This window comes from Apiospora kogelbergensis (assembly GCF_038363985.1).
Source record: "Apiospora kogelbergensis strain CBS 113332 chromosome Unknown utg000001l_segment0_segment0, whole genome shotgun sequence".
Lineage (NCBI taxonomy): Eukaryota > Fungi > Ascomycota > Sordariomycetes > Amphisphaeriales > Apiosporaceae > Apiospora > Apiospora kogelbergensis.
The window spans coordinates 7,546,016-7,570,814 of record NW_027117418.1 but is presented as its reverse complement, the minus strand read 5'-3'; the positions used below and the strand labels follow the sequence as shown (position 1 = coordinate 7,570,814).

The following is a 24,799-nucleotide window of genomic DNA, read 5'->3' as shown; positions in this document are numbered from 1 at the left end:
ATCCTCATCATCAGGTCGTGACTATTTCATCGTTATCCCATGAGTCCAATCGATTTGCTACTATCAACCTTTCCTTCATCATGCCAAAATCTTCTTGAAAAGGCCCCGGATGCCCTTTGCAGGCGGGGCCTGCTTTTTCTTCGCATCGGCATCCCGGGTTCTCTGCCGCTCCTCACGGCGCAAATGTCTCTCGGGCCTCTCGGACCTCTCATGTCTCTCAGACCTCTCGTGTCTCTCAGACCTCTCGTGTCTCTCAGACCTCTCATGTCTATCGGGCTTCGAGGTCTCAGGTGGCGGTGGTGGAGGCTGCGCCTCCACCTCTTCGGGCTGTGGCGGCTCTGACTTGCGGCGATGGTGGGACCTCCTGGGCGGCGAGCCGGAGGAGGGCTCCTCGCGGTGCCGGTGCGATCGCGAGCGGGACACACCACCATCCGTCTTGGGAGATGGTGCGCCACTCTCCCGAGCTATGCTCGACCGCTTGAGGTGATGTTCGGTCCGGGGCGAGTCCTTCTCCTTAGAGGAGCGCGATAGTGGCGGGGGCTCTGTGTTGCGTGAGGCCAGGCCGGGCGTCACGATACTCTCTGCCCGGCTCCAGAAAGACTTCCTCTTAGGAGGAGTGGCTGGAGGAACGGCAGCGGGAATCTCGTCCCGGGTGGGAGGTCGGTCGGATCTCGAGGATTGGCTGTGACGTCTCGAGCGGTGGGAGTGATGGCGTTCGCTCGTTGGAGGAGTCGTTTCGGGATCGTGGTTGCTCTTGGCATCACGGTCCCGCTCGCGAGCTTCCCGGGCGCGACGTTCCTCTTTGCGCCTTTCGTGGGCCGCTTGCTCCTCGGCGGTCCGCTGCACAGGTTCTCCTCTATCTCTAGCTCGTCGCTCTGCCTTGCGCCGCTCGTGAGCGGCTTGGTCATCAGCGGCCTGTTGAGCGGCGGCGGCTTCTCTAGCCTTTCGTTCCTCTTTCCGCTTGTCATGCGCGGCCTGCTCTTCAGGGGTACGCTGCCTTCTGCTGCTGTTGCTGGAGTGGTGTTCCCGGGTGTTCTCCATAGACACGCCGCTGTCCTGTCGCTTCCGCGTTGCGCGGGCAGCGACGAGCTCGACGTTGACGGGACAGAGCCGCCACTGTCAGCCCGGCTTCGCCGATGGCGATGCTCTCGAGAGCCACTCTCGGCACTTTTGCCCTCCATGGAGCGGGAAGAAGAATAGTGGCTGCTGCTGCTGTGGCGGTGGTGTCTGTGACGGTCACTGCTGCGAGGGGACTTGCCTTCATCGTCTGTGGAGAGGAGGTCAGTAACAGGCACCGAAACGTTTGAAAAATCAACGGTGTGATTCCCTGCCACCCCGTGTGCCGTGACACTCTCAGACGCTATGGGCTGGTGGTGCAGTGCAGTCGCGATACGGGAACTACCCGGCTCTGTGTCTTGACGCGGATCAAGTTCGCGCGCCGCGGCATATATGACTACTGCGGCAGCCAGCTCCTCCTCCGCCCTCTTGGTTCTCTTGTTGCGTTGTTTTCTCAGGCTTCGCGCACGACCCAGTGCCCTAGCCCTTGGGTCCAATAAATCTGGGAGGACCACGTCAGGGGAACCCGCTCGTGCATCCAATAGAGAAGTGACATCAATCTTGCTCAGGGGTCGATCCGCTGACGAGTCGTCCTCTATTGGATTGCCAGAAGGACCCGAAGTTGGATTGGTAGATCCTGCGTTTGTCTTGGCTGCGTGACTCTGCTCGCAGTTAGTGATATGCTCTGTCAATGTCAAGTCGCTTTGACTGACCAATCGAGGTTGCGATTCATGGGTCAACTCACTGAGGAAATCGCGTTTAGCTCGTTCGAAAACACTCTCTGTGGAGAGCTTATCTCGTCGAAGGCTCTTTTGAAGGCGGTCCCTGGAAGGCCACGAAGGCCTACCGTAGTCTGACGGCCCAGCCAAGCCTTCTTCACCCGAGACACCACGTTCTGCAGACTTGGAGGGGGAATAAGAAGAATCGCCCTCGGTGCTATACACAGAATTGCGTAAAGCCTGTCGTGAGTTCTGGTGCGCAAGGCTGCGAAGAAGATTTCTTGATGACTGTTGGCGAAGTGTGCTCTTGGAGGACTGGTGTCGTAGAGAGTTTCGTGAAGCTTGGTGTCGGACAGATTGCAGAGTGTTCGTCGAAGGTTTGTGAGTAAGCGCAGCACCACTAGCAGCGACCCCCGCTAAGCCAGCTGCACCAGTAATGAGGGCTGAGTTGCTATCCTCATCTGGGATATCGCGGATAGCCTGTTGCTGTTCCATGTCTTGTGGGGCTTCGGCGTCTTCGCTGGCAATAGTATTTTCGGCTTCAATAACAGTCGGTTCTGTAGCTGGGGCAGGCTCTTCGACTGGGGTAGGCTCTTTGACGGCAGCTGGTTCCTCAGGAACGATAGGTACTTCCGTGGCAGTTTCGACGGGAACAGGCGCTTCTACTGGGGCAGACCTCTCCACCGGGACAGCATCTTCAGGTAGAATAACTTGTTCGACCGCAGTAGGCTCTTGGGCAACAACAGGCTCTTCGGTGACATTCGGCTCCTTTGTAGCCACTTCAACTTCTTCGTTCTGGAGCTCTTGGGTTTGCATCTGTGCCCCTTCAACTGCAGGTACTGTGGCAGGTGTCTTGGGAACGTTCTGGGGCTCAACCTCTGGTGCGATAGCTACCTTGGACTCGCGGGCCGGTTGCTCTGCAGCAAGCGGTGCTGTCTCATCTTTCGTAGGCTCTGCCTCAGTCTTGCTGGCAGAAGGCGGCGATCGTTCGGCGGCGGATAGTTCTACATTGCGTTTTGACTTCCGGCGGCTGTTCTGGTTTAATGCGGCAACAGCGGCAGCAACGGATCCAGCACCGACGGTGGCTAAAGAAGCTCGCTGAACGACAGACAAAGCTGCATCCGGCTTGGTTTCCTTGAGATCATCGGTCTGCGGGGTTGAAACGTCGTCGACTGCGGGAACGATTCCTGCTGAGGCCACGCTGGCCAGGGGCTCAGGAGCCACAACGGCCTCCTCCAACTTCTTGTCCTCCTTGGTCCCACTGGTATCCATCACACGATCCTTATCCTCTCGAACTACACTATCTTCCGGGGTGACTTCCTCCTCTAAACCAATCTCAGGGCTGCTCCCACCAATATCAAGAGCCAATGCACCAGGGGTGGCTGAAGGGCTGCTAGGGGGAGGGGACTTACCTTTGAAATCCTTGGCCTTCGATTCAGGAATCGGGCCAACTCTGTCTTTGCTCTCTTCCTCCTCTTGCGCCTTCTCAATTATGGGTTCGGTAGGCTTTGCGGACTCCTCGACAGGAATTGCTTCAGTAGCACCAACGATTACGGCCTCCTTGGCAGTTTCCGGCTCAGCCACTGTGGGTGCCTCCGGCTCCGGCGCCACTTCAGGCTGGGCTGCACGTTCCTCTACCGCGACAGGCTCTTCAACGGCCTCCTTTGGTGTAACAGGTTCTTCAGCGGCGGCGGGAGCATGCTCCTCGGCGGCGGCAGCAGGTTCTTCAACAACAGCGGCAGGCTCCTCAGCGGGAGTAGGGGCAGGATCTTCGGCAGCAGGGACAGCAGCCTCCTCTACGATGGTAGCGGGAGGCTCTTCGACAGCAGTAGGCTCTTCGATAACAGTAGCGACAGGTTCGTCGACTACGGCAGCAGCAGGCTCGTCCACTGCGGCAGGAGCAAGTTCGTCCATTGCGGCAGGGGCAGGTTCCTCGACGGGAGGGGCAGCAGACTTCTCTACTACGTCAGCTTCCTTAGGCGCTGCAGGTTCTTCTACCGCAGCAGGCTCTTCAGCAACAGCCTCCTTTGGCGCAACAGGTTCCTCCTCGGCGGCGGCAGGGGCAGGAGCCTCTTCGACAATAGCAGGGGCAGGCTCCTCGACGATGGTAGCTGCAGGCCCCTCGGCGGCGGCAGGGGCTGGTTCTTCGGAGATAGGGACAGGAGGCTCTTCTTCGACAGCGGTGGGCTCTTCCACAGCAGCCGCAGCAGACTCCTCAGCAGGCTCTTCGACGACAGGGGCAGCAGTTTCTTCAACGGCCGCAGGCTTTTCTACTTCGGCTTCCTTAGATGCTGTAGGTTCCTCTGCTGCTGCAGGCGCTTCTGCGGCAACGGGATCCTCAGTTACGGCAGGCTCTTCAGCTGGGGTGGCAGCCTCCTCTGCGACAACAGCCTCCTTAGGCGCAACGGCTTCTTTGGCTTCCTCAGTGGCGATAGGAGCAGGCTCTTCTGTAGCAGCGGGCTCTTCAGCGGCAGGAAGTTCTTTCTCTGCCGCAGGTTCGGTAGCGACGGGCTCCTCAACGGCGGCGGATTCTTTAGCGGCAGTGGCAGCAGGCTCCTCGGTAACAAGAGCAACAGCATCTTCAGCAACAGGAGGCTCAGCAGGAGCGGCAGCAGGAGCGGCAGCAGGCTCCTCGACGGGAATCGGCTCCTTTTCTGCGGCCGGTTCCTCGTTAGGAGCAGGCTCTTCAGCGGCAGGAGCTAGCTCTTCGCTAACAGCGGCGACAGGTTCCTCGATGACGGTGAGCTTATCGTCGACAGGAGCAGCAGCGTCCTCGGCAACGACGGCGGGCTCGACGGCGGGTTCTTCGGTGGGAACAGGCTCTTCAGCAGCAGGCGCACTGGGCTCCTGGACCACAGAGGTTTGTTCGGGTGCCACAGGTTCCTCAGCTGGGACAGCCTTCTCGGGAGCAGGAATAGTAGCGTTTTCGGTAGTAATAGCCTCTTCTACTACAGCGGGTTCTTCAGTAGCAGCGGCAGTTTCTCCAGCAGGAGAAGCAGCATGCTCTACGGGAGCGGTGCTAGCTTCTTCAAGAACGACAGGTGCCTCTGAAATAACAGGTTCTTCAGCGGTAACGACCGGCTCCTTAGGTATATCGGCCTCTTCCGCCGTGGCAGCCTCAGTGGCCGCGGCCGCATCCTGAATTGGCGTATCACCAGCTGCGGCTACTTCCTTGGTCTCTTCGGGAGCATCAGCAACTACTTCAGGCTTAGCCGCTTCTTTTGTGACTTCCTTGGGAATTTCTTCTTTGGCCTCTTCAACAGGGGCTTGAGGCTCCTCAGAAGCAGCCTCGGCGACAGGGGCTTGGACCTCGACAGGTGTAGCCACTTCCTCTGCCGGCTTGGGTTCGGCACTACTAGTTGAATCTGCAGGGGCGGCCTCAACAACCGTCTCTGTAGCCTCAGGGGCTTCAGGGACCTCGGTCGCCTCGGCGTCTTTCGATTCGGAAGCAGTCTCTGGAGTTGCCTGTGTTTCTTCGCTGGATTTTTCATCGCTGGCCTGAGCGGAGCTATCCTCTACAATGTCCGCGGGTGCTGGTGTATCTTCGATCGCTGAAGGTTGATGCTCCTCAGGTGGAGAGACAGCCTCTTCAGAAGGCTGCACTGGAGCCGAAGAATCGGCACTAGTCTCGGGGCTTTCCGTAGCTTCGACAGATTCGGCTTCGACAGAGGGGGAGTCTTCGACTACAGGCGTCTCCTCAGCAGCAGGTTTCTCAGCGGGAGCCTTCTCGGAAACAACCTCAGCATCCGAAGGGGCAGCAGCCGGAGTTTCTTCAACACTTGGCTCTTTAGAAACTGGAGACTCTTCCGCACTTGGTTCATCAACAGCAGGGGCTTCGGCAGCAGGAGCTTCGGCAGCAGGACTTTCGGCAGCAGGGGCTTCGGCAGCGGCTTCCTTGACTGCAGGCTCCTCGACAGGAGGTTTTTCAACAACGACAACAGCCTTATCAGCGAGCGCCTCGACGACTGTAGCCTCCTTGGCAGCTGGCTCATCAGCAACGGTATCCTCGGCAGTTGGCTTCTCATCGACGGAAGGCTTCTCTTCAGCTACCGGCTCCTCGTTCTTCGATACCTCGACCGAGGCTTCGTCAGCCTTGGATCCATCGGCAGCAGGATCCTCAGCAGCTGGCTCCTCAACAAAAGCAGAAACAGGAGGAGCAGGCTCTTCGACAACAGAAGCGGTAGGCTCCTCGGTAACTGTAACAGGCTCCTCGGTAGCAGAGGCAACCGACTCCTCAACTGCTGGCTTAGCAGTGGGTTCAACAGCGGGCTCAGGAGTTGTCTCGGTGATCGGCTCGGCAACAGGGACAGCAGGCTCCTCAGTAGCTGCCTCAGCGGCAGGCTCAGCCGAAGGCTCAGCCGCAATAACCTTGTCGTCAACAGCGGACGCCTCGTCAACTGATGGCGGCTCAGCGACAACATCCTCATTAACAGTTGGGGCCACATCTTCCTCAGCTGGACTTGAGTTGTCTGCCACTACCTCCTCGGCCTTAGGTACACTCTCAGCTGCTGGCGTCTCCTGCGGGGCTTCGGTAGTCTTCTCGCCAGCCGTAGCCTCTACTGTCGGTTCCTCGACGGCTACCGGGGTAGTCTCTTCGGCAGCCTTCTCTACGACTGGTCCAGGGGCAGGCGTTGTGTCAATCGGTGCCTCCTCTTCGGCGTTATCGTTGTTGACGGGATCAGCTTTGGTGCTGCTCTCCTCGGCAGCTGGCGCGGGATCACTTTCTTCGGCTTCAGGGGCTGGACTTGGGTCGACTGCTGCGGCTGTCTCTTCTTCATCTGGCTTCGCAGCTGCTTCCGGCACTGCCTCTTCCTTAGCCTCGGCTGAGGCTGCGCTAGCCTCAACGGACTCATCAGTAGAAGCAGCGGTATCAGCTGGCACATCAACAGGTTGAGCATTTGAGGGTGCCGGAACATCTTCAGTGGCAACTTCCTTCGGTGGTTCCTTAGCCGGTTTTGATTCTTCGACGGGCTTGGGTTCCTCGACGGGTTTGGACTCCTCGGCCTTCGGCTCTTCTTCAGCAGGTGCGGATTCGGGTGCGGGTGCGGATGCGGCCTCTTCGGGTTCTTTGGCCGGTTCCGCAACTTCACTAGCTTCCGGTGCAGCTGGCTTGGTGGTGGGGTTTTCGGCCTCAGCTTCTACTGGAGCGGACTCGGGTTCTTTCAACGGAGCCTCGGGTTCCGTGACAACAACGTCTGCGACCTCGTCTGAAGCAACGGGGGCAGAGGAAGGAGTTTCTGCATCCACAGTAGAGACTTTGTCACCTTCCTTGGACGCGCCCTTAGCTTCCTCCTTAGGCTCGGCTGTCGGCTCCTCGACAGAGTCCTTGACTATCTCCTCTACAACCACGGCCTCTTTCTCAGGCACACTCTCTGTAGCCGGCTTTTCTGATGACTCGGCTGCTTCGGGAGTGGCACCATCATCTTTCTCTACTGGCTCGGGCGCTGGTGTTTCAGGGGCGGTCTCTTCCTGGGGGGGCAGCTTCCACAGGAGCTGCCTCCGCTGGGGTCACTTCTTGAGGAGCCGCCTCCACAGGGGCTGTTTCCTGAGGCGCTTTTGCGCTTTCCTCTGTGGGGACCACTTCGGCAGCTACTGTTGGCTCTGCCACCTCAGCGGATTCTGCGGCTGCTTCGGCTGGCGTTTCCACTACAGTTTCCGCCGGAGCACTCTCACTCGCGGCCTCAGTCGCTGATGGATCTTGTGTCTGGTCCGCACTGTCTGCAGTATCAGGCTGGGGCTCAGGCGCTGGGGCATCTGCTGGGGCATTAGAGGGTGAGCCTGCTTCGGCTTCGGCTGCTGGCTCGCCCTCATTCGTTTCCGGGGCAGAAGGAGCGGATGACGCTTCTGATGATTGCGCATTCTCCGAGACTGCTGGTGCCGCTTCTAAAGCTGCTTCCGAGGTTGCTTCCGGTGCCGTTTCCGGTGCCGCTTCTGATGCTGTTTCTGGTGATGATTCTGGTGTTGGTTCCAGTGCTGATTCTGGTGCTGATTCCGTCGCTGCTTCCGGTACTACTTCTGATGTTGTTTCAGTAGGAGCTGGCGTGCCGGCACTTTCTGCCTCAGCTGTGGGCTCAGCCTTCGTCTCTGGCTTAACCGCAGCGGGCGTAGGCTCGGCTGGTTGCTCGGCTGGTTGTTCAGAACCAGCTTCCGGCTCCGGCTCCTTCGCCTCCGAGGGTTCCGCTGGAGGAGTCGCTGCCTCTTCTGCTGGCGGTGGGGGAGCTGCCACGTCCGCCGCCGCAACCACTGGCGGGGCATTGGGCATCTCCTCCTTTACTGATTTGCTGGATGATTTCCCCGGTGCGGCGTCCTTAGCCTCTTTCTTCTCCTTGTCTGCCTTTTTCTTGGCCTTTTGCTTTTCTTTCCGCTTCGCCTTTGAGTCCTTCGGTGAATCCTCTTTGGCCTCGGCCTCTACCTCAGCTTTTGGCGAAGTAGGGGTTTCGGGCTCTACCACAGGCGGAGCTACCACGGGCGGAGCTGCCACGGGTGCAGGAGAAGTGGGCCCAGAGGGTGTCTGGTCCTTCTTTGCCTTCTTACTCTTTTTGCTCTTCTTTGAGGGGCTCTGTGGTTGTTCTGGTTCTGGCTCCGCCGCCTGAGGCTCTATGGCCTCACCGGCGGGCTGTGACTCGTTGGCTAGAATCGGGTCAGCATATCATACATGTTCTTGCAGAACTGTGGTTTTGTTCCCATATATATTATATATATATATATAGACACATACATAAGAATGGGGACGTACCATTCTCGGCCTCGTCATCCGAGTTATTTATCTCTAAGAACTGGACTTTAGTGAAGTCGGCCACCTGGACATGTGAGTAAGGGTCGACCCGCGCGGGACAGTAGATAATTCCGTCGGAGCTGTTCATACTTTCTGATCTTCTTCGACCTGCTCCTGTTGCTGGTCATTGACCGTTGGCTCCTCTTCCAAAGACGGGTCTTGAGAAGAAGCGCCTCGGCCCTGCTTCTTATTCTTCTTTGCCATATGCAAGATGACTGATTAGGGCGTGCGGAAGGATGCAGTAGCTTCGCAACTCTATTGGTCCCCTTGGGTGTGGGATGGTCTCACGATATGGGTATCAAGGTTGTGTTCGCGTGGGACGTTGCGAAAAAAAGTATGTATGTTTGCCTGACAATCCAAAACAGAAAGGATACGAGGTAGAATAAACACGTAGCTTCAGCCAATGGATCGCTTGGAGACTCGTGGAAAGTTGTATAAAGAAAAGATTCCGATTGACTGGAAAATTATTGGCAATATGGAGAAAATAAGTATCACAGTACCTCGCCCAGTGAAAAGGCTAGAAGGTAGGGTTCCCATCTGTAGGTATGACACAAGGCATGAGTGAGCAGCGGTTGGGATCTGGAAGCCGGCTTTGGACCTTGGGACGTCTATTCCCCACCCTGTCCGATCTTCTCTACGTAAACAGATCAGCTTACCCTTGCAGCAGTAGTAGTCTGGTCCTTCCCTGATGATGCCCCATGGCTTGGGCCAAGTCAGTTTCCCGCGAAGTGAGAGCGGTTCTTGTGATCAGTATCGTGCGTGCGCGGGAATTATTGGCCGGGATGGGCAGGACTGGCGCCACGTCGCAAACGCAAACGGGGGGCAAGCGCCGGTCGGTAGCTTTTCCAGACGAGAGACAAGCAGCAGCAGCAGCAGCAGCAGCAGCAATGCGGGTGGGAGATGTGTGGGATGGGATAGGATGGCGGCCCAATATTCTCTCTTGCCGGTGAATAGATACCTGTCTGTGTAAGCCCTGCCCTGCAATCAGATCAAAACATTACGGGGCCCCTGCCTGGCCCCACGCGCATCGAAGCGCTGCGAATGGAGGGCTGACGGTGAATTGGTTGGACAAAAGGGTCGTTGAGGATATGGATATGCTGGCTAATCATGCAGTTCGTTGGATAGCGAGCCCCTCTATCCTGCCCCTCCGGCAGCGAAGGCACAACTCTGGACGAGTAGGGACACGAACCACGCAAGACAAAGTTGGGGGGATAATTGGGCCTCAATGTGCCCTCCATCTTTGTTTCAGAGAATGATTATATCATATGCGCATAGAAGCGAGTTTGGGCCAGGACGCCAGGAATAGCAATCCAGACCCCTTGGCCCATGGTTCCTGGATTGGGCGGTTCCGGCTGAGGCCGCAAACCAATGCGCATGAAGGGCCAGCCGAAGGGAAGATAGGAGGAACTACAGTCATGCGCAGACGGCCAGGACAGCTTGACAGTGGATTGATTGGGCCGGGCTGGTCCGGGCTTGGGTACGGCTAGCCGGACTGGGAGATCGGCATGGTCAAGTATGTACCTAACACAAAAAGACGCAAGAGGGAGATGGCAAGACGGGCGAGAGCAAGAGTCGCAGAGAGCTGCGTTGCGGGTGCTGTCGAAGCCGTCGGATTGCTACGTGGTCGTGTTTGTTTCCCCCGCTTGACGACAAGATGCATCCATGCAACCTTGGAATGCCAGCCACCCACATGCCTGGCTGCATGATGGAGTGGGCCGGCAGTGGCGGGAGAGACCGGGGGCCTGGAAGCTCAAATTGGACTGCCTCGCAATCTAGGGCTGCCATTGTTCAGATGGCTAGCTCAATCTGGAGATGGTCGGCTCTCAAGGTAGTACATGGTGCAAAGATTTTCGTATCAGGCCATCATAGGACGGCTTCATTAATGCCAGGTTGGGAGAACAATGGCCGGCCAGGTGCCAGGCCGGGCCTATTAATGTCGTCGAAACTGCCAACACATATACAACTCATATACATATACATACCTAACACAAAGCACACATGCCCAGCCCAGCACTCGGGGTTTTGCTACAGTGTCACTTGGTCAGATCTTGGAGTCTGGCACGTGCCCGGCTGTATCGATACGATCGACCAGATTGCCAGAGGGTTGGTTCGTAGTAACTCCGCTCATAGGGCCGCTGGCCGTCTTGATGCTTCACGTGCCACCTTCTCCATTTGTCGAAGCGACCACATATTGATAATACGGTAGGGTATATTCCCCTCCGGAAGTTGATCCCTGGAGTTGATGAAGTTGTTTACTTTGGCGATGTAACACAAGTACTAGACCGCCTTACAAATACCTCTTGGTCCTCTAGGATATAACTCATTGACGAGTCATTTTACCAAGGTGACCAACAGGCGCGGTTACCGTCTCGAAGTGTCTGTCTTACCTAAGCATATATTTGCCTCGAATCGTCGTCGCTCATGGCAAGACCCAGAAGATTGTCACCTGCTCTTATTATAACGTACTACAACCCACCGGCATACCTTCTGATGACTAGCTCTATTGATTTACAGGCAAGGTCCGTTCTATTAGTACTTTGTTAAGAGAGATTCTGGTCCTTGGAGGTATAAGGGATCTTCGGGGTCCGGCTATCCTGCATGAACGCTAAGACCAATCTTCATTTCCTAAAGAGCACGGTATCACGTACGTTCTATGGCAAAGGCTGCCTGAACATTGAAGATTCTGTATGTTTGTTTTGTTTTATTAAGTGCTTTCTACTGGGATAGCTGCGTTTATTTATCTCAGAATTCCTTGATTTAACAAGGTTTAATCGAGAGCGATATGGACGGGACCCCACTCTCATCGCAGCGGTGTAACACAGTCCTCACTATATGGGTTAATGGATCTGCAAGTGGAAAATCAACATCATCGTGAGTAGATGGGAGGAGAGAGTCTCGGACTATAGCCCCTGACCACCTCACCAGAAGACTACATAGTTTACTAAGCAATACAATTGTCGGTGAGCCCATCGGCCTAATATCTAAACTAGACAATGACCGTCCATAGATCACAAGAAGAAGTCTCACCTGAAACTGGATTGCTCCCAGAAAAGGACGTATGCGCAAACTCCTACGCCCCGGTGGAAACCAAATAAGACCAAAGCAACGAAAAAAATGGCTAAGCGGCAGGCTCGGTTCCTCCAAGACACCAGCCCATGTATAAACCCTGATAGTCGCCAAGAAGCGTGCTTGGGCCAGAAAACCGCCATGATATTCACATGCCATCCTGATGTATCAACGTCTTGCTTCCTCAGCCGACCATTCTATATCTTGATCCACACTAAAGAATGAGGTATTTGCGTAGGAAAGCTCCTACATTGCCATCTCGGCTTGCAACTTCCTGAGCTCCTCCTCTTCGTCGTCCTCGGCGACTGCCGGCTTCTTCTCAGCTGCAGCCAATCTGTTAGTCATGTTCTCCGAACCCGGGTATTTTAGTATCTTACTCTTTGGTGCGTTGGGCATTCTGTGTATCTCGTCTGCAACAGGGACCGTTCCAGACTTGAGCATCTGCTCATCCAGTTGCTCTTGCTGCATGCTCTCGAGCTCTTGCTCCAGCTCCTCGTCGTCGATAGGATCTCCGATCTGGTTCCCGGTGATGGCGTCGACGATTTCTTTGCTGAGATCGTTCTGTACTCTGATCTCCTCCCTGGAATGTACTGTTAGTAATGTGCCCGAATCTTCATTTGAATATTAGAAAAAACGACGCACATGGTCTCGTCCACTTTCTCTGGCGTGAGCTTGCCATGGATCTGCTTCATGGCTTCGCCCGCCTTCTGCATCGCCGCAAGAGTCTCTCTGTTGATGTTGGCCGACTCGATGGCGTTGATTTGCTGCTCTAACGTTCCGATCTGTGCTATCGTTTGGTCGAGGCTGTTCTCGTGTGCCTTTTTCCGCTTCAGGGCAGCCTTGGCCGCTGTTACAAATGTAGTATTAGTAACTGCTTGCCCAAGACAGATAAGCATCTGGACGACCCACCGTTCTTATTTGTGTTGACATTTTTCCGGGCGATGGCATCTTGCTCGTCCATCTGTGTCATCAGGTGCTTCTCGCGCTTCTGCAGCATATCAAGCTGCTGTCGTAGGCCGAGGATGGCATTCTTGGGACTGTCCTTCTTCTTCTGGGCCGCTCCTCCACCAAACCAGCCCCAAACGCCCGACATTGTGATGGATTCGATGCAGCGAATATGAGGGAGATGAAGAAGAGTAGAAGTCGGGCTATCGGCGAAAAGACCAATTCGGTGGCGCGGCTGTCGTGTGCCTCGGTTTTTGGCGCAACTGAGGGTTGAGTAGCACGATGACGATGGCGGGGTAGAAGACAAAGGCGATATCAGGCCTGGATTAATGTGTAAATGAAAGTCGCTTCTGGAGATAGGGTGATTAGGTTACAAGATTCGGGAAGATGGATTTTAGGATTCGTAATGAACGCGCGCAAATTACCCCGTCAATCTTTGCGATCAAGGGTCAAAGAATAGAAGCCTGGCGCTCCAGATTCGCAGTCCGTTTCGGTATGATGCAACAGCAGGTGCCAAGTCAAGGCGCCGGCAGCTGCGTGACCAAAAGAGCCAGCTGACTAAGTGCATCGCTTATCTTCCTTATCCGGCCACCTTATCAGCAGGCGACCCTTCTGCTCTCGTAAGTTGATTCAATGACTGTCTCAACCCAAACCGATCATGCCGGTTCCATAGATAAAGGTCAAGTGGTTAATTTGGGCCTGGGAGCATTCTTCTGAGTTTCTGATACTTTAAAGCTCTAGAGGATCATATCTGCATAGTGCATCTGGTGACGTGTATGGCATCCTGAGGAAGGAGCGCGAGGCTACGTCTTTCCATTACATCCGGCGTTTCCCCGATTGGACCTGGCAAGTCGCTTCACCAGGAACCGATTCATGAGAACGTATCAAGGTAAGCATGCTTTAGTCAAGCTGTTGTTCAGCATGTCTTGCGGGGGATGCTGATCTAGCTCAGAGCCCCTTTAGGCGGCGGTAGGGACATGCTGTGACTTTGAGTGGACCGAGAACTTGGCGCTCCTCCCACGTGTAGGCGCGCACGCACTCTATCAGAGCAACTGTCACCAAGAAAGGTCAGCAAGGGCCCTGCGATTTGTTTGATTGATCGATCGTTTTGACTATGTCGTATGGTCCTGTCCCGTCGCGGAGATGCCTTCTTTCCCGTCTACCGCAATACGAAGTTAGAGACAAGGTTCGGTTCTTGGGCTGGTAAGTAGATGGTTTTCACCAATTGGTTTTAGACGGCGACGTTCGATGATATCAATCTGCGACCTCAACCTACCCAAACAATTTCACTGACCTATCAAAAGCGTCACCTCATATGCGACGGCTTCTGGAATCCTCATTTTAGAGCACTCACACTCCCAAGACAGTCACGTGAAAGTGCACTTGGATGTAAAGCTCCTCTTGCAAAGCCTCAACCGCGAACAGACAGATGTTGGCCAATGGGTCCACGTAATTGGATATATCTCTTTCATCCAGAGGCCGTCCAGCAAAGCTCCCGGTCTGAACCATTCAAGGGTTGATGTCCAAGCTCTTGTGCTATGGAAGGCGGAAGACTTGGATCTTCCGTCGTACGAAGCGTCTTTCCGAGATGCTATCTAGAGGAGCAGGACCTCAAAGACTTCCTGATATAGGTGCGTCCTTCATGAGGCCCCTCTTCCGAATATATCGGTGGCATCACTGCAAGAACTATACACACTCTTCAGCAAAGGGGTGGCTCTTTCATCGTATCGTTCACCAACCCTGTACATAACCCAGCATCCATGGGGTTCTTTCCGCCTATTTGAATACAGAACAGCATTATCCATTCGTTAATTCGGGAAATTAGGCCGGCTCTAAGCGTCGATTATCTCAATAATGCACTGTCACTGGAAACGGTCGCTGGGTGTCAACAGCCGGCTGAGCATTTCCAGGAGGATTCCGAGCCTCTAGCTGCATTAACATGGATATGGTTGCTGGCGAAAACAGCACACTACAGGCCACGGTCTCCAATGTCGATCGCCCTTCAAGATCCCGAACGCCCTGGGGTTATCTCTTTGGCCTGTGACTATTACCGAAAGATGTTGACGGATAGGAGCTGGCTTCTCCACGGGCGCGTTATGGGCACTTCTTTCACACGGATTAGGTCCTTTTTGGGCCGCTTAGCTGTGCATGCAAGGACGATCGGGTCACAATCTTGGCTCAATACGCGATGCCCTAACCCAATATGTCCGTTTTCGGAGCATCGAATCCAATTGATGAGTTACGCAGTGCAAGACAAGGGAATATGCGATATCTATGCCTGGGAGCCCAATGAGGAGTAGGTGTCACCCCAAAATCGCTTAGTCGCCATTCCCTTGCAAAGTCTAGCACTTGTGCAATCCAGCCATTGACCTCAACGCATCTTGTGAGGTATCCACCAGGGTATCAGCGCTGCCAGATGGCAGCTCGTCGCTGGACGGTCATATTCCGTTGCGCAATTGCACCCTCGAGGTATCACCCATCTCGACAAATTCCGGACAGTTCTATTGCTCGACCAGGGCGCCATGCCTCTGCAACCTTTCCCGTGGCTTGGGGCGCCGTCTCTGTTCGCCCTATGATAGGTTGCTGTTTCAGTGTACTATGCACCTATCTGCGAGATCCGTCACCCCTCCGTCTGTCGGTGTAGGGTTTCAGTGTATCGTGAGTCTTGCGATCGCCGCTTCTCCATTTAGACCCTTCGGCGGGACTCTGGGATATCAGGACGGGTTGGTGCAACGGCCGTTTCAGCGGTTTGTCTGGATCTAGCTTGGCTGCAGCCTGCTTCTCCCAGATCTCTCTCGACTTGACGCAGATATCATCAATTTGTTCCTGCACAAGACGTCAATGAGATTGGTGCGCCAGGATATCGAATGGGGAGGCTTACATCGGTCAGACAATTCCCAGCTGTCGTGATGAGAAATCCATCTTCACCCTGAAAATGTGTAAGCAGCGGATCTCGGCTGTCCAGATTGTCTGTTGATCAGCGTACTTCTCGGGTGTATGTCCTGACGGTCGCATCAGGCCCCAGATAATACTGCAGTTCTTGGGTGATCACCTTCTTGTGGATATCATGTCGCGGGATCCAATACTTGTTGATCACGGAACCTGACATGTTCACTCCTGCCAGAATCGCTGACGAACGTACCCAGCAAGAGAATCGGCGGAGAACTGACTAAAGAGATGTCCAACAGCGGCTTGGCTATCTCTTATATATTTTTCTTTTCGGACACACGAGTCAACAGAAGACAGACTTCCGCAACTGGCAGCCTGGGCCGTCCGTATGCAGTCCACGCTTCACGGCAACATACTATTTCGCTACTACTACCTAAGACCACCGGCATGGGTTATCTGCATGCAGTCAGGTTGGATATTAAGGGTGTACCCAGGGTATACTACGACGCCCCTGGTCTGGTAAGCGCATGCGTACTGTACCGCATTATCCATCTGCCTTGTTCGCCTCACTTACGCCGCCCCGTTTTAGCCAAGACGAATAGCAACCCAGACCTTTACTCTAGAAGCAGACACCATTAAGCTTCACAATACTGCCATACCGCCTCTTGGGGCAATCCGACTGCTTGCAACTGGACAAAACAAAACAAAAATGATCTTAATGTCGTTTCCTGATCTATGCAAAGCACTACCTCTTTGTGAGGGTGTCGTGGAACGTTTCCAGATTTACGAGATCTCAGTCACTTTATGACAATTCATATTCACGACAGCAACCGAAGTGATGTAAGTTGCGGCTCGTCCCGTCGTGTAAATGTTTGGCCGAGAGACGAGGAAAAAAAGCAAGCCCAGCAAGTAGTTCGTGGGTAAGGTGAAGATCGTTGATGGCCACTAGGTAATCTGCATTCCCTGAACAGGTATCTATCTACAGTCAGCAGCATCATCGTTTACACATAGGCTGTGAGTGGTTCAAATCCAATGCTATTCAGCTCACACCACGCCACACCACAACAGGACGCAATGGTCGAATAGGAACCCCTGCTCACGAAACCAATGGCTTCCGTTATCACACCCAGCCAGCCAGAGACTTATGGACGCCGCTCGTCGCTATTTGCTTAAATATAAGTACTTACCTATCAAACATCATATTGACACTTGAGTCATCATTAATCCACCAGTCAGTTTCTATGGAGATGTCTGGCAACTTCAGCAATAACAGGTCATGACTGCGTCAGCAGTCTCTCTCTCGCGCGCCTATTCGGTCCTCCTCGACGAAGAAAAAGCGAGGTGCGAATATGCGCCCACCGACACACACACACCTTGAAGTCACATACGAACCGATGAGGCCCGAAGTGTACGGGCGAAAGGTATTATTCTTGGTCTCTGCCGAGGGCCCCGAGTGCAGTCTCGCCCGTCCGCCTCCAACGCCCAGCCACGAACGAACATACTCTACTTGTCCATTCAATGGTCTCATACAGAGCAGGAGATATGCACTGGGCATGCTTCTCCCTTGAATGGGCTCGCCTTGGGATGGGGGACTAAGCGGCTATCGCGCCACCCCACGAGGGAGATGGCTGATCAGCAGCAACTTCTCCCGAGGCATCCATCCCTCTTGGTTTTTATTATTATTTCTTGGCTGATGCCCAATGGGATGGATGGGTATATTCATTGTCCTGCGTGCCCTGTGATTGTTGTCTCGGAAACTGTCATCCATACATCCATCCATACGCTGTCCGGATGAGGGTTGTTTTGAATCATGTGCTACGTGGGCAGGCTCGGATGGGTCGCCCGCCATAATGATGACAATAGCAAACAACACCAACGGAACATGGGCATCCTTATGCAACGTGTAACTCGACTTGGGAGCGAGCGTATCATGTATCCAATCACAATGATTTAGCCAGATTAAAGCAGCCTTGCAGTAAACAATCACATGGAAACCTAAGAACCCGCTCGCTAACTCATCTACATGAAACCTGCAAGAGGCTTCGTGGGAACATTGCTTGCGAGCGCATACATAGCAATGGCGGGAAGTAGCAGCATCATTGGTTTTACTAAACAAACGTGAACGAGCCGGATTATGCGATACTCGTACGACTTCCCTCCTACTTTCGGCAGCAGCCGCTGGTAAACCAAGCCCAAAGCCCACTTGATCCTGTCGATCGTACCAAAGAATGGCTTTCCTGGGCCGAAGTCCGGATATACAAATCCCCTGACCCTTTGGTCCTTGCTATTGCTTTCGACTGTCCACATATGCATCAACGCCTCATTGTGATACACCTGGATATGTCGAGTCTATCACTTCATACGACGTGTGATGACCGAAAAGGCAAGCCCGATTTCTTCCGCCTCTCGTTTTCATATTGCCCCTATCCGGCCCCTGAGAACCCCGTGCTCCCCCAACAAACACCACAACGCCAGTCTTGCAAGTCTACCCACGATACGAAAAGCGAGCTACCTTTCTGATGCGGCTCTACGCATCAAGTGGTATGACGACGAAGCAGAGCCAGCCATCCGGGTAAGCCGCCTCCTGCATCAGCTCCACCAGCGGCGCTGCGAACGGGACATGAGCGCCGTGGAGGATGACGTTGGCCAGCACGGGGTCCCGGCTGCTAGGAAACAGCTTGGGCAAGAGACTTCGGAGAGCTACCCCCAGTGTTTGCGGTGCGCCTATTCGAGATCAGTCAATACATGATTCGAGGTAGGAAGAAGAAAGGGGCAAGCGATGTCCATTGGGGGAGATGGTACTGACGCTCGTTGGCCAGCGGCGAGACAAGTGACTGCACGACCTTGAAAGAGCCTGCGCCATTATTATTGCCCTCGGCCGCCGCTGCGTTACCGCCGGGGGATTGCGGAATGTACAGCCGAATGGGCACATTCCTCAAATCTCGCGTAGTGTCCAGAAGGTTTCTAGAAACTTTTTGAAACGCCCTGAAATCATCTATTGCATGCACAAAGTCGTGCGAGATCAGCAAAAGCGACCAGGATGGATTTTACGAGTTGACATGACTTGGACAACTCACTGTCCTGAATGGCGTTCCAGAGCGCTGTCGTTTTCTCCTTGGAAAGTGACATGATCTTGTTCGCATTGCCATTTCGTACAAAGTCGGCCTGTATACCCCTTTTAGCATTTTCCTTGATTCTTTCCATAGGCAAATAAATCTAGTGGGAATAAGATAAAAGACAAACCTCCTTGACACTGTTGAGGAATGTATCCCCGATATCCCAACTCATACCATCGCCAACAGTCAAGCGCCACGGCAGGGTCGGCTGGTAGAGGTCGATGAGCAGACCCGTGGCGAGGTTGCGCAGCAACACATCCTCGTAGTGGAAGCTCGAGCAGGGCAGGCCGAAGTAGGCAGCAAGGCGCGGCAGCAGCAGCGACAAGTAACTGAAGCGCGGCACGGCGGCGACGAAAGGGCTGTTGGGGGCGGCGACGTGGGTGATGTAGACGGGGATCTGCAGGTCCCAGAGGGCCTGCGGTATCGATGTGGAAGACGACGACGACATGTCCACACAGACAAGGGGGCAGGCGGGCGGGCGGAACCACCAACCTGCCTTGGCTGCTACTTGCTGCGGTCGGTCGGCCTGTCTCGACAACAGCGTCTTATTTTTCGGAGATAAAATCTGGTCCAGCGTCGGGCCGCTAGGGACGCATCTTTTCTTGGCTCTTTGTATATTTCCCTCTTTCCAAATCAAGAACCTGCGGCGACGTTTGTTTCAGTGGTGGGTGTATGATGAGCGTGGATGCGTGCGTGCGCACTTGATCGATTTGATGGCAGGGACTATGCGAATGGATGGCGAATGGATGGCTGATTGATTCATCAACAGCTGTCGAGGTACCGGTACTTGCTTGGGATGGACTGCTTGCCTCAAGTACATATCAAGTAGCAGTTGAAAAGAGGCAACTTCTAGGTACCTGCCCAGAACCTGCCTGCCATCTGAATGCGGGGCAACAAACGACGGAAGCTGAGGCTGGCGGCTGGGCTGGGCTGCCTGCATTTGTGGGTGCGGGGCTGGAGGCGCTTCAAAAGAGGAAACCCGACCACCTTCCCTGACATAACGGGGGGTCCGGCTTCATCTTGTTATAGATCCCGACTCCGGATCAGGGGACTGAGGGCTTAGTAAACATTGACACACACACACACGCACGCACCTCCGCTGACAACGCACACGCTTCCGAGACACAGACAATGGCGGCTTGTCGCTGTAGCCCAGGGATTGACACATGTTTGACTATATACATTCATGTATGGGATGTCTTGCAAACTCACTACAGTAAACCGTTCGCTGACTCATGCTCACGTCTCTCCTGGAGCCTTGGTAGTCCAAGCCACATCATGACCCTGCAGTAGCAGTAGCAGTGGCGGCTGCAGCTCCCTGGTGCCCCTTTGCCCCCCCTATTGCACCGACAGACATCATCGCTTGCTGCTGCACCGAGGCTGCGCATCTGTCTGCCATTGTGCCCCATACCATCATGCCCATACGTCCGGTGGGACACTGCTGCTGTCCATTCCCCCTATTCCAATTTCCAATCCATCAGGCCGTGCCCCCAAGTCCCTTCGCAGCCGGGACTAGCTGTTCACCCACCCCCTTACTGGCTTGCGCCATAAGCTACCCAGAGTCTTCGACGTCCTGTATGGGGCACCTTCGATCCAAGGCCATACCAAATCGCTCGCATCCAACATCCCGAATCAAATGAATGGCGTTAGATCCTCCTCGTGGGGTATTGCCAGAAAATGCACCAATGCCATTGTGTACTCATCCACGCCCTAGAAGGCGGAAGTATGCATGCTGCCCATATCTAACCAGAAAGCCTGCTGTAAATGATAAATGAAAATAAAAGACTTCGCAGACCAACGCCGCTAATGAATAATGGTCTCCTAATGTCAATGGTAAATTGAAACAAAACTCAGTGCTATACCAACAATAAATGGTCTGTCATGCTTTGCTGAAAATATATACCAAGCGTCTTGCGGGCGAACCCTACATCTGTTTTCTTTTGTACAAGGTCCGGAAAGTGCCAATCCAGTCGCCTTGTCCTGGCGAGGGCCGGTGGCTCCTTTACCGTTCCGGGGAGTCGTAACACATAATACCATCGGGATCAGACTAAGCTCATTGAACCGAATGAGGGGGCGGCATCGACTGCGGTCCATTGCCTGGAGAGTAATAGTCGCCATATGGTGGCCCCATTTGTTGTGGCCCGGTGCTTGTCATGCTTGAGAAGCTCGAGTTCGTCCCTGGATCCAATTCCTCCCTAGTAAGCCCGAGTTTCTCGGATATTGCTACCAACATGTTGAGATCGGCTTGAAGTGGACTAGATGGCGATGATGTCAACTTGAAAAACTCGACGGTTCGTGACAATAGTTCGGCGAGTAATTCGCGAGGGATGGACTTGGAGAGAACCTCGTGCTGGTAGCAGGCGGCTAAGCAGAGAAGGTTACCCCATTGCCTAGTGAGATATGTCAGTATTGCCAGCAGAAAACTACAATAGCCTCGGAAACTTACGCGTGAGCTGTGGTGAACACGTTGGTCACCAGAAGGCGATGCTTGGGATCCAGCCCATGGAAGGCCCGAGTGCTCTCAATAAGCGCATTGATGCCACGGGCAGCGTAGGTTAGTGCTCGCGGGAAGGTCTCGACCGTCATATTTGGCGGAAGGGTGTACATCGAGGTGTCAACCACGTCCGACAGAGCGCGCGGGGTCTGGGAGAAGAGACCATCCGTAGATCTGTCCGGGTGAAGGATAGCATCTATAAACGGACGATAAAGAATGGTTTGGGATCCCCAGTATTTCGCTCGTAGTCGTGCTGAGAGAATATCTCCGGCAGGAGGGTCTTTATCCGTGAATGTGAACTCGGCAGGCACCCACTGATGTCTGCTTCTCTCCAAAGATGTCTGCAGGTACTCCATCTTCTCCTCTGTCGTCCTGTCGTTTCTCGAGCTCGGGTTGTAGAAGAGTTCATGTATCAGGTTTAGCTGTTTTCGAAGGTAGAGTTGAGCTGAATAGCTCGACATGATCGCGTTGCTGTACCCTTGGAGAGCAAGGTTGATATTTGGATAAGGCATCTGCTCCTCATAATGCAGAATTCCCGTTTGCGGAACACGGAGTTCAGCAAGAATGTCGCTCTCGAGTTGGAGGCAAGTCCAGAATGCGAAGGCGAGTTGATTATCTCTCATCTTCCCGATCTTCTCACCAAGAATGGCGTACCGACTAAGCCGTGACATGCTCCTGCAGAAAGTTAGTACACAGGTTGCACTTAAATGGGTAAGGTAACTTACGGGCGCAGACAAACCAGGAGTGTTCGACCTGCAAGCGCGATGTAGGCCCAACTCTCCATCACCCGTCCTAGTTGGCCGTGGTACAAGCCGAGGAATATCCAGGTGTACACGTGCTTCAGATTTGCGCCTCCGATATGGCTTCCTACAATATCGGTGGCCAAGGCGAAGTACTCAAGTCCCGGTATGACGTCGAGGTTACGTTTCAGCGTGTGCGCGCCCTTGGGCATCGAAAGACCCCCTTGAAGAGAAGAGCGGCGACTGCCAAGCATTCGCTCGTTCTCTTTCGGGGATGGAAGTCCGGATAGCTGAGGGGGTGAAGCGGAGCGCCCGGCGGCGAGCCCTGGGATCCCTGAACAGGCGAAACTGGAACCCCGTTCCGGACAGATGGGGATTGGGTGTTGGCATTGTCATGCTCGTTGACGACGTCTGGAAGCTTGCCCTTGTGTAGGCAGATCTTGCCCAGGGCGAGCACAGAGAGCACAAGCGCGCTGTGGATACTCCGGAACGGTAAATTCGCCTTTTGAAGTGACACTGGCTGATTTGCTTCGTCTACTGCAGGAGATCGCTTCCGTTTCGTGCCCGCTTCCGGCATGGTGGCGCTCGAAGCGCTGCCAGACCCTACAAACTTCGCAGATGGCGGCGCGCTAGTGCTCTGCTTATCTTTTTCCCTTGGCAGGCTGTATAGAAACCTGGCGACGAGGGCATCGAGCTCTTTCGGTACAATGATCGGATGCATACAGAGAATGTTGTCCTTGAAGCTCTGCACGTACTTCCTGACCTTCGAATGGTCAAAGTCCGGGGTACCGTCAACGTTCAAAGGGCCACCCTTGTATAAGCTGAGGTTGGGGTCGTTCAACGGCGCACACTGTCCCCAATTCTCACCTGGCGGTGGCGTAGGGGCATCCGAACCTTGTCCATCCATGTCGTTCACATCGGTCATAAGGTCGTTATAGTGAGGTTCCTTGAGAACACTTTTGACCTCCATGTCGGTGCCTTCGCCCTTGCCATGAACACGTAGCAACCCTCGCTGTTGCTCTTGTCGGATCGGAAACTCATTCACGTGCTGGATCTTTTCTGTCTCTAGAGTGGATTCCACCAATCTAGCGATTGAGGGCCATCCTAGAAGCAAGCCCGCGAGGGTTGTGTGGTTGGCAGGCATTGACGGCTTCCCTGGATCGACGGGTGGTTCTGGCTCTTGCTCGATTTCGATCTCGTTAGCTTGCTGGAAAACCTGATCGGCGGCTTCCTTGGTCATCGCCGGTTCCCCATTCGTCTCCCTGTCGGATTGCATCTCATCCTCGCCATCCCCCTCGTCTTGAGATATGTCGAGGTCTGCAGGCGACTGCGCCAAGTCATGGCTGTCCTCGACCGACTCCATCTTGACGTTCTCGAGTGAACCTGCATTCGCGACAAACTTGTCGATTTTGTTGTCCAATCGCTTGTAGTTGTTGTGAATCTGGTTCATTTGTTTATCCATACGATCATCAAGCGAACTGATTTGCGCCTTTAGGCTTTGCATGATTTCCAAAATGTCTGCGCTCACTTTGTCGGGCCTATCATCCTGTTAGCAAGCAACAACACGAACAGGACCAAGTAGGAGGACCTTACTGCTTCGCGGGAGGCTCTCGGTAGTTGCACTGAATACCCTTCTCCTTGCAGTTTTTGCACGGCTTCAACTCGTCACACTTAGCTTTGAGCTGTCGGCAACTATCACAAGCCTGCAATAAGAGTTAGTGAGGGAGTGCATAGGCGCTCTAGCTTGGTGCCTACCTGGGAAGCACGTTGCGCCTTTCTCTTAGCTGTCGCAATGGCCACCGGCGGGTATGCCATCTCTGGGCTCGGGGCATGTCCATATCCATGGCCTTGAGGTTCGTAGTGGCCAGGGAGCTGGACGGGCGTTGGAGGGGCAGGCGTGTAGTTCCCGGGCGGCCGGTACATGGCAGGCGACTGAGGGTATTGCGGGCCATTATCAAAACTCGGGGGCCTTCGGTGGTCGTCTTGCTGGTGATTTGGATGAGCCATTGGGTGAGTGGTAGGCGGCAGGCCATCTGGCGCATTGCCGGTCGAGTTCGGTCGGCGCAGCTGAGGGAGTGTCATGTCTTCTTGAGCAGGGTCAGGTTTCACAAGAGGATCTCGGGGGTACTGGTGATATGGCGGCTGGACATGCGCTGGCGAAGGAGGATGTCGATGGTGGTCCTGTATTGGAGGTGGCGCAAATCGATCTTGCTCATGATGCCGGCGCTCGTCAAGCTGGGCTTGCACCGGGTTGGGAGGCAGCTCTCCAGGACGAGAGAACGGATGATGGTGGTGAGGAGGAGGCGGCGGCTGGTATTGTTGCGGTGGAGGCAATTGGGGGTGATGAGGGCCAGCGGAATGCGGTGGTTGTGGATTGGTTGGCTGAGGTTGAGGAAGATGCTGCCAGTGCGACGGTCCGACAGCTGTGAGACGAGGTCGTTTGGCCTCGGGGGGTCCAGATTCCATGTTTAGGTTGATATATGTAGTGACATAGGCCGCTTTGAATTAAAAACCAGTTAAAGGAGAGGAAAGGCCATCAGTGAGACACTGCAGAGCCGGCTGGCATAGGATGTTGCCGGCAAGGTACCTCGCCGGGAAGCCAGGCAAATGCAGAGGGCGTAGGGACCCTATAGTGGTGCGTCCGGCGGTTCTAATTGGTTACGATGACATAGGACGACTTGGGCTTGTCTTTCGTGGGAGGAGTGTTCGAGAAGCTTGTCACCCCTTGATGTGAGGCGCGCTGCGGCGAAAATCGACGTGCCAGGTTCTCGGGTGCAAGCTTTCAAAGCTACAGCAGGAAAAAAACAGACCCAAGGCAAGAGGATCTGCAGTTGGGCAGAGACGACGGACGGGGCTTCGATCCTCAGGAAAGGAACGTGCTTGGGGGTGGGTGGAGAGGAACTGGGCGTTCGGTAGGATGTGAAGCTCAGGGAGATGCCGAGTATCCCTCGAAATGCAACAGGAGATTCGGAAATCAAGCAAAGGGAGAGAGGGTCAAG

At 54.5% G+C, this 24,799-nt stretch overlaps 6 protein-coding genes across 6 annotated transcripts; 1 reads left to right on the top strand and 5 right to left on the bottom strand.

The window, feature by feature from the left end:
* Positions 1-78: 78 nt before the first annotated feature.
* Positions 79-8,638, bottom strand: PG998_002435 (uncharacterized protein; the record flags this gene model as incomplete). The annotated part of the gene is made up of 4 exons (XM_066869253.1): positions 79-1,000; positions 1,087-7,277; positions 7,354-8,405; positions 8,512-8,638. The coding sequence occupies 4 exons, from the start codon at positions 8,636-8,638 to the stop codon at positions 79-81; spliced, it is 8,292 nt and encodes a 2,763-aa protein (XP_066737668.1).
* A 3,224-nt stretch (positions 8,639-11,862) lies between these two features.
* Positions 11,863-12,709, bottom strand: PG998_002434 (vacuolar-sorting protein SNF7; the record flags this gene model as incomplete). Its single annotated transcript, XM_066869252.1, has 4 exons — positions 11,863-11,939; positions 11,994-12,196; positions 12,259-12,463; positions 12,526-12,709. 4 exons carry the CDS (start codon positions 12,707-12,709, stop codon positions 11,863-11,865), a joined length of 669 nt encoding a protein of 222 aa, XP_066737667.1.
* A 966-nt stretch (positions 12,710-13,675) lies between these two features.
* On the top strand, positions 13,676-14,160 carry PG998_002433 (uncharacterized protein; the record flags this gene model as incomplete). Its single annotated transcript, XM_066869251.1, has 2 exons — positions 13,676-13,764; positions 13,866-14,160. 2 exons carry the CDS (start codon positions 13,676-13,678, stop codon positions 14,158-14,160), a joined length of 384 nt encoding a protein of 127 aa, XP_066737666.1.
* Positions 14,161-15,165: 1,005 nt separating this feature from the next.
* Positions 15,166-15,670, bottom strand: PG998_002432 (uncharacterized protein; the record flags this gene model as incomplete). Its single annotated transcript, XM_066869250.1, has 3 exons — positions 15,166-15,387; positions 15,443-15,490; positions 15,548-15,670. 3 exons carry the CDS (start codon positions 15,668-15,670, stop codon positions 15,166-15,168), a joined length of 393 nt encoding a protein of 130 aa, XP_066737665.1.
* Positions 15,671-17,977: 2,307 nt separating this feature from the next.
* PG998_002431 (uncharacterized protein) lies at positions 17,978-19,014 on the bottom strand (the record flags this gene model as incomplete). The annotated part of the gene is made up of 4 exons (XM_066869249.1): positions 17,978-18,174; positions 18,257-18,445; positions 18,528-18,615; positions 18,694-19,014. The coding sequence occupies 4 exons, from the start codon at positions 19,012-19,014 to the stop codon at positions 17,978-17,980; spliced, it is 795 nt and encodes a 264-aa protein (XP_066737664.1).
* A 1,605-nt stretch (positions 19,015-20,619) lies between these two features.
* Positions 20,620-24,266, bottom strand: PG998_002430 (uncharacterized protein; the record flags this gene model as incomplete). The annotated part of the gene is made up of 6 exons (XM_066869248.1): positions 20,620-20,956; positions 21,013-21,735; positions 21,786-22,090; positions 22,156-23,338; positions 23,394-23,503; positions 23,556-24,266. 6 exons carry the CDS (start codon positions 24,264-24,266, stop codon positions 20,620-20,622), a joined length of 3,369 nt encoding a protein of 1,122 aa, XP_066737663.1.
* Between the last annotated feature and the right edge of the window lie 533 nt (positions 24,267-24,799).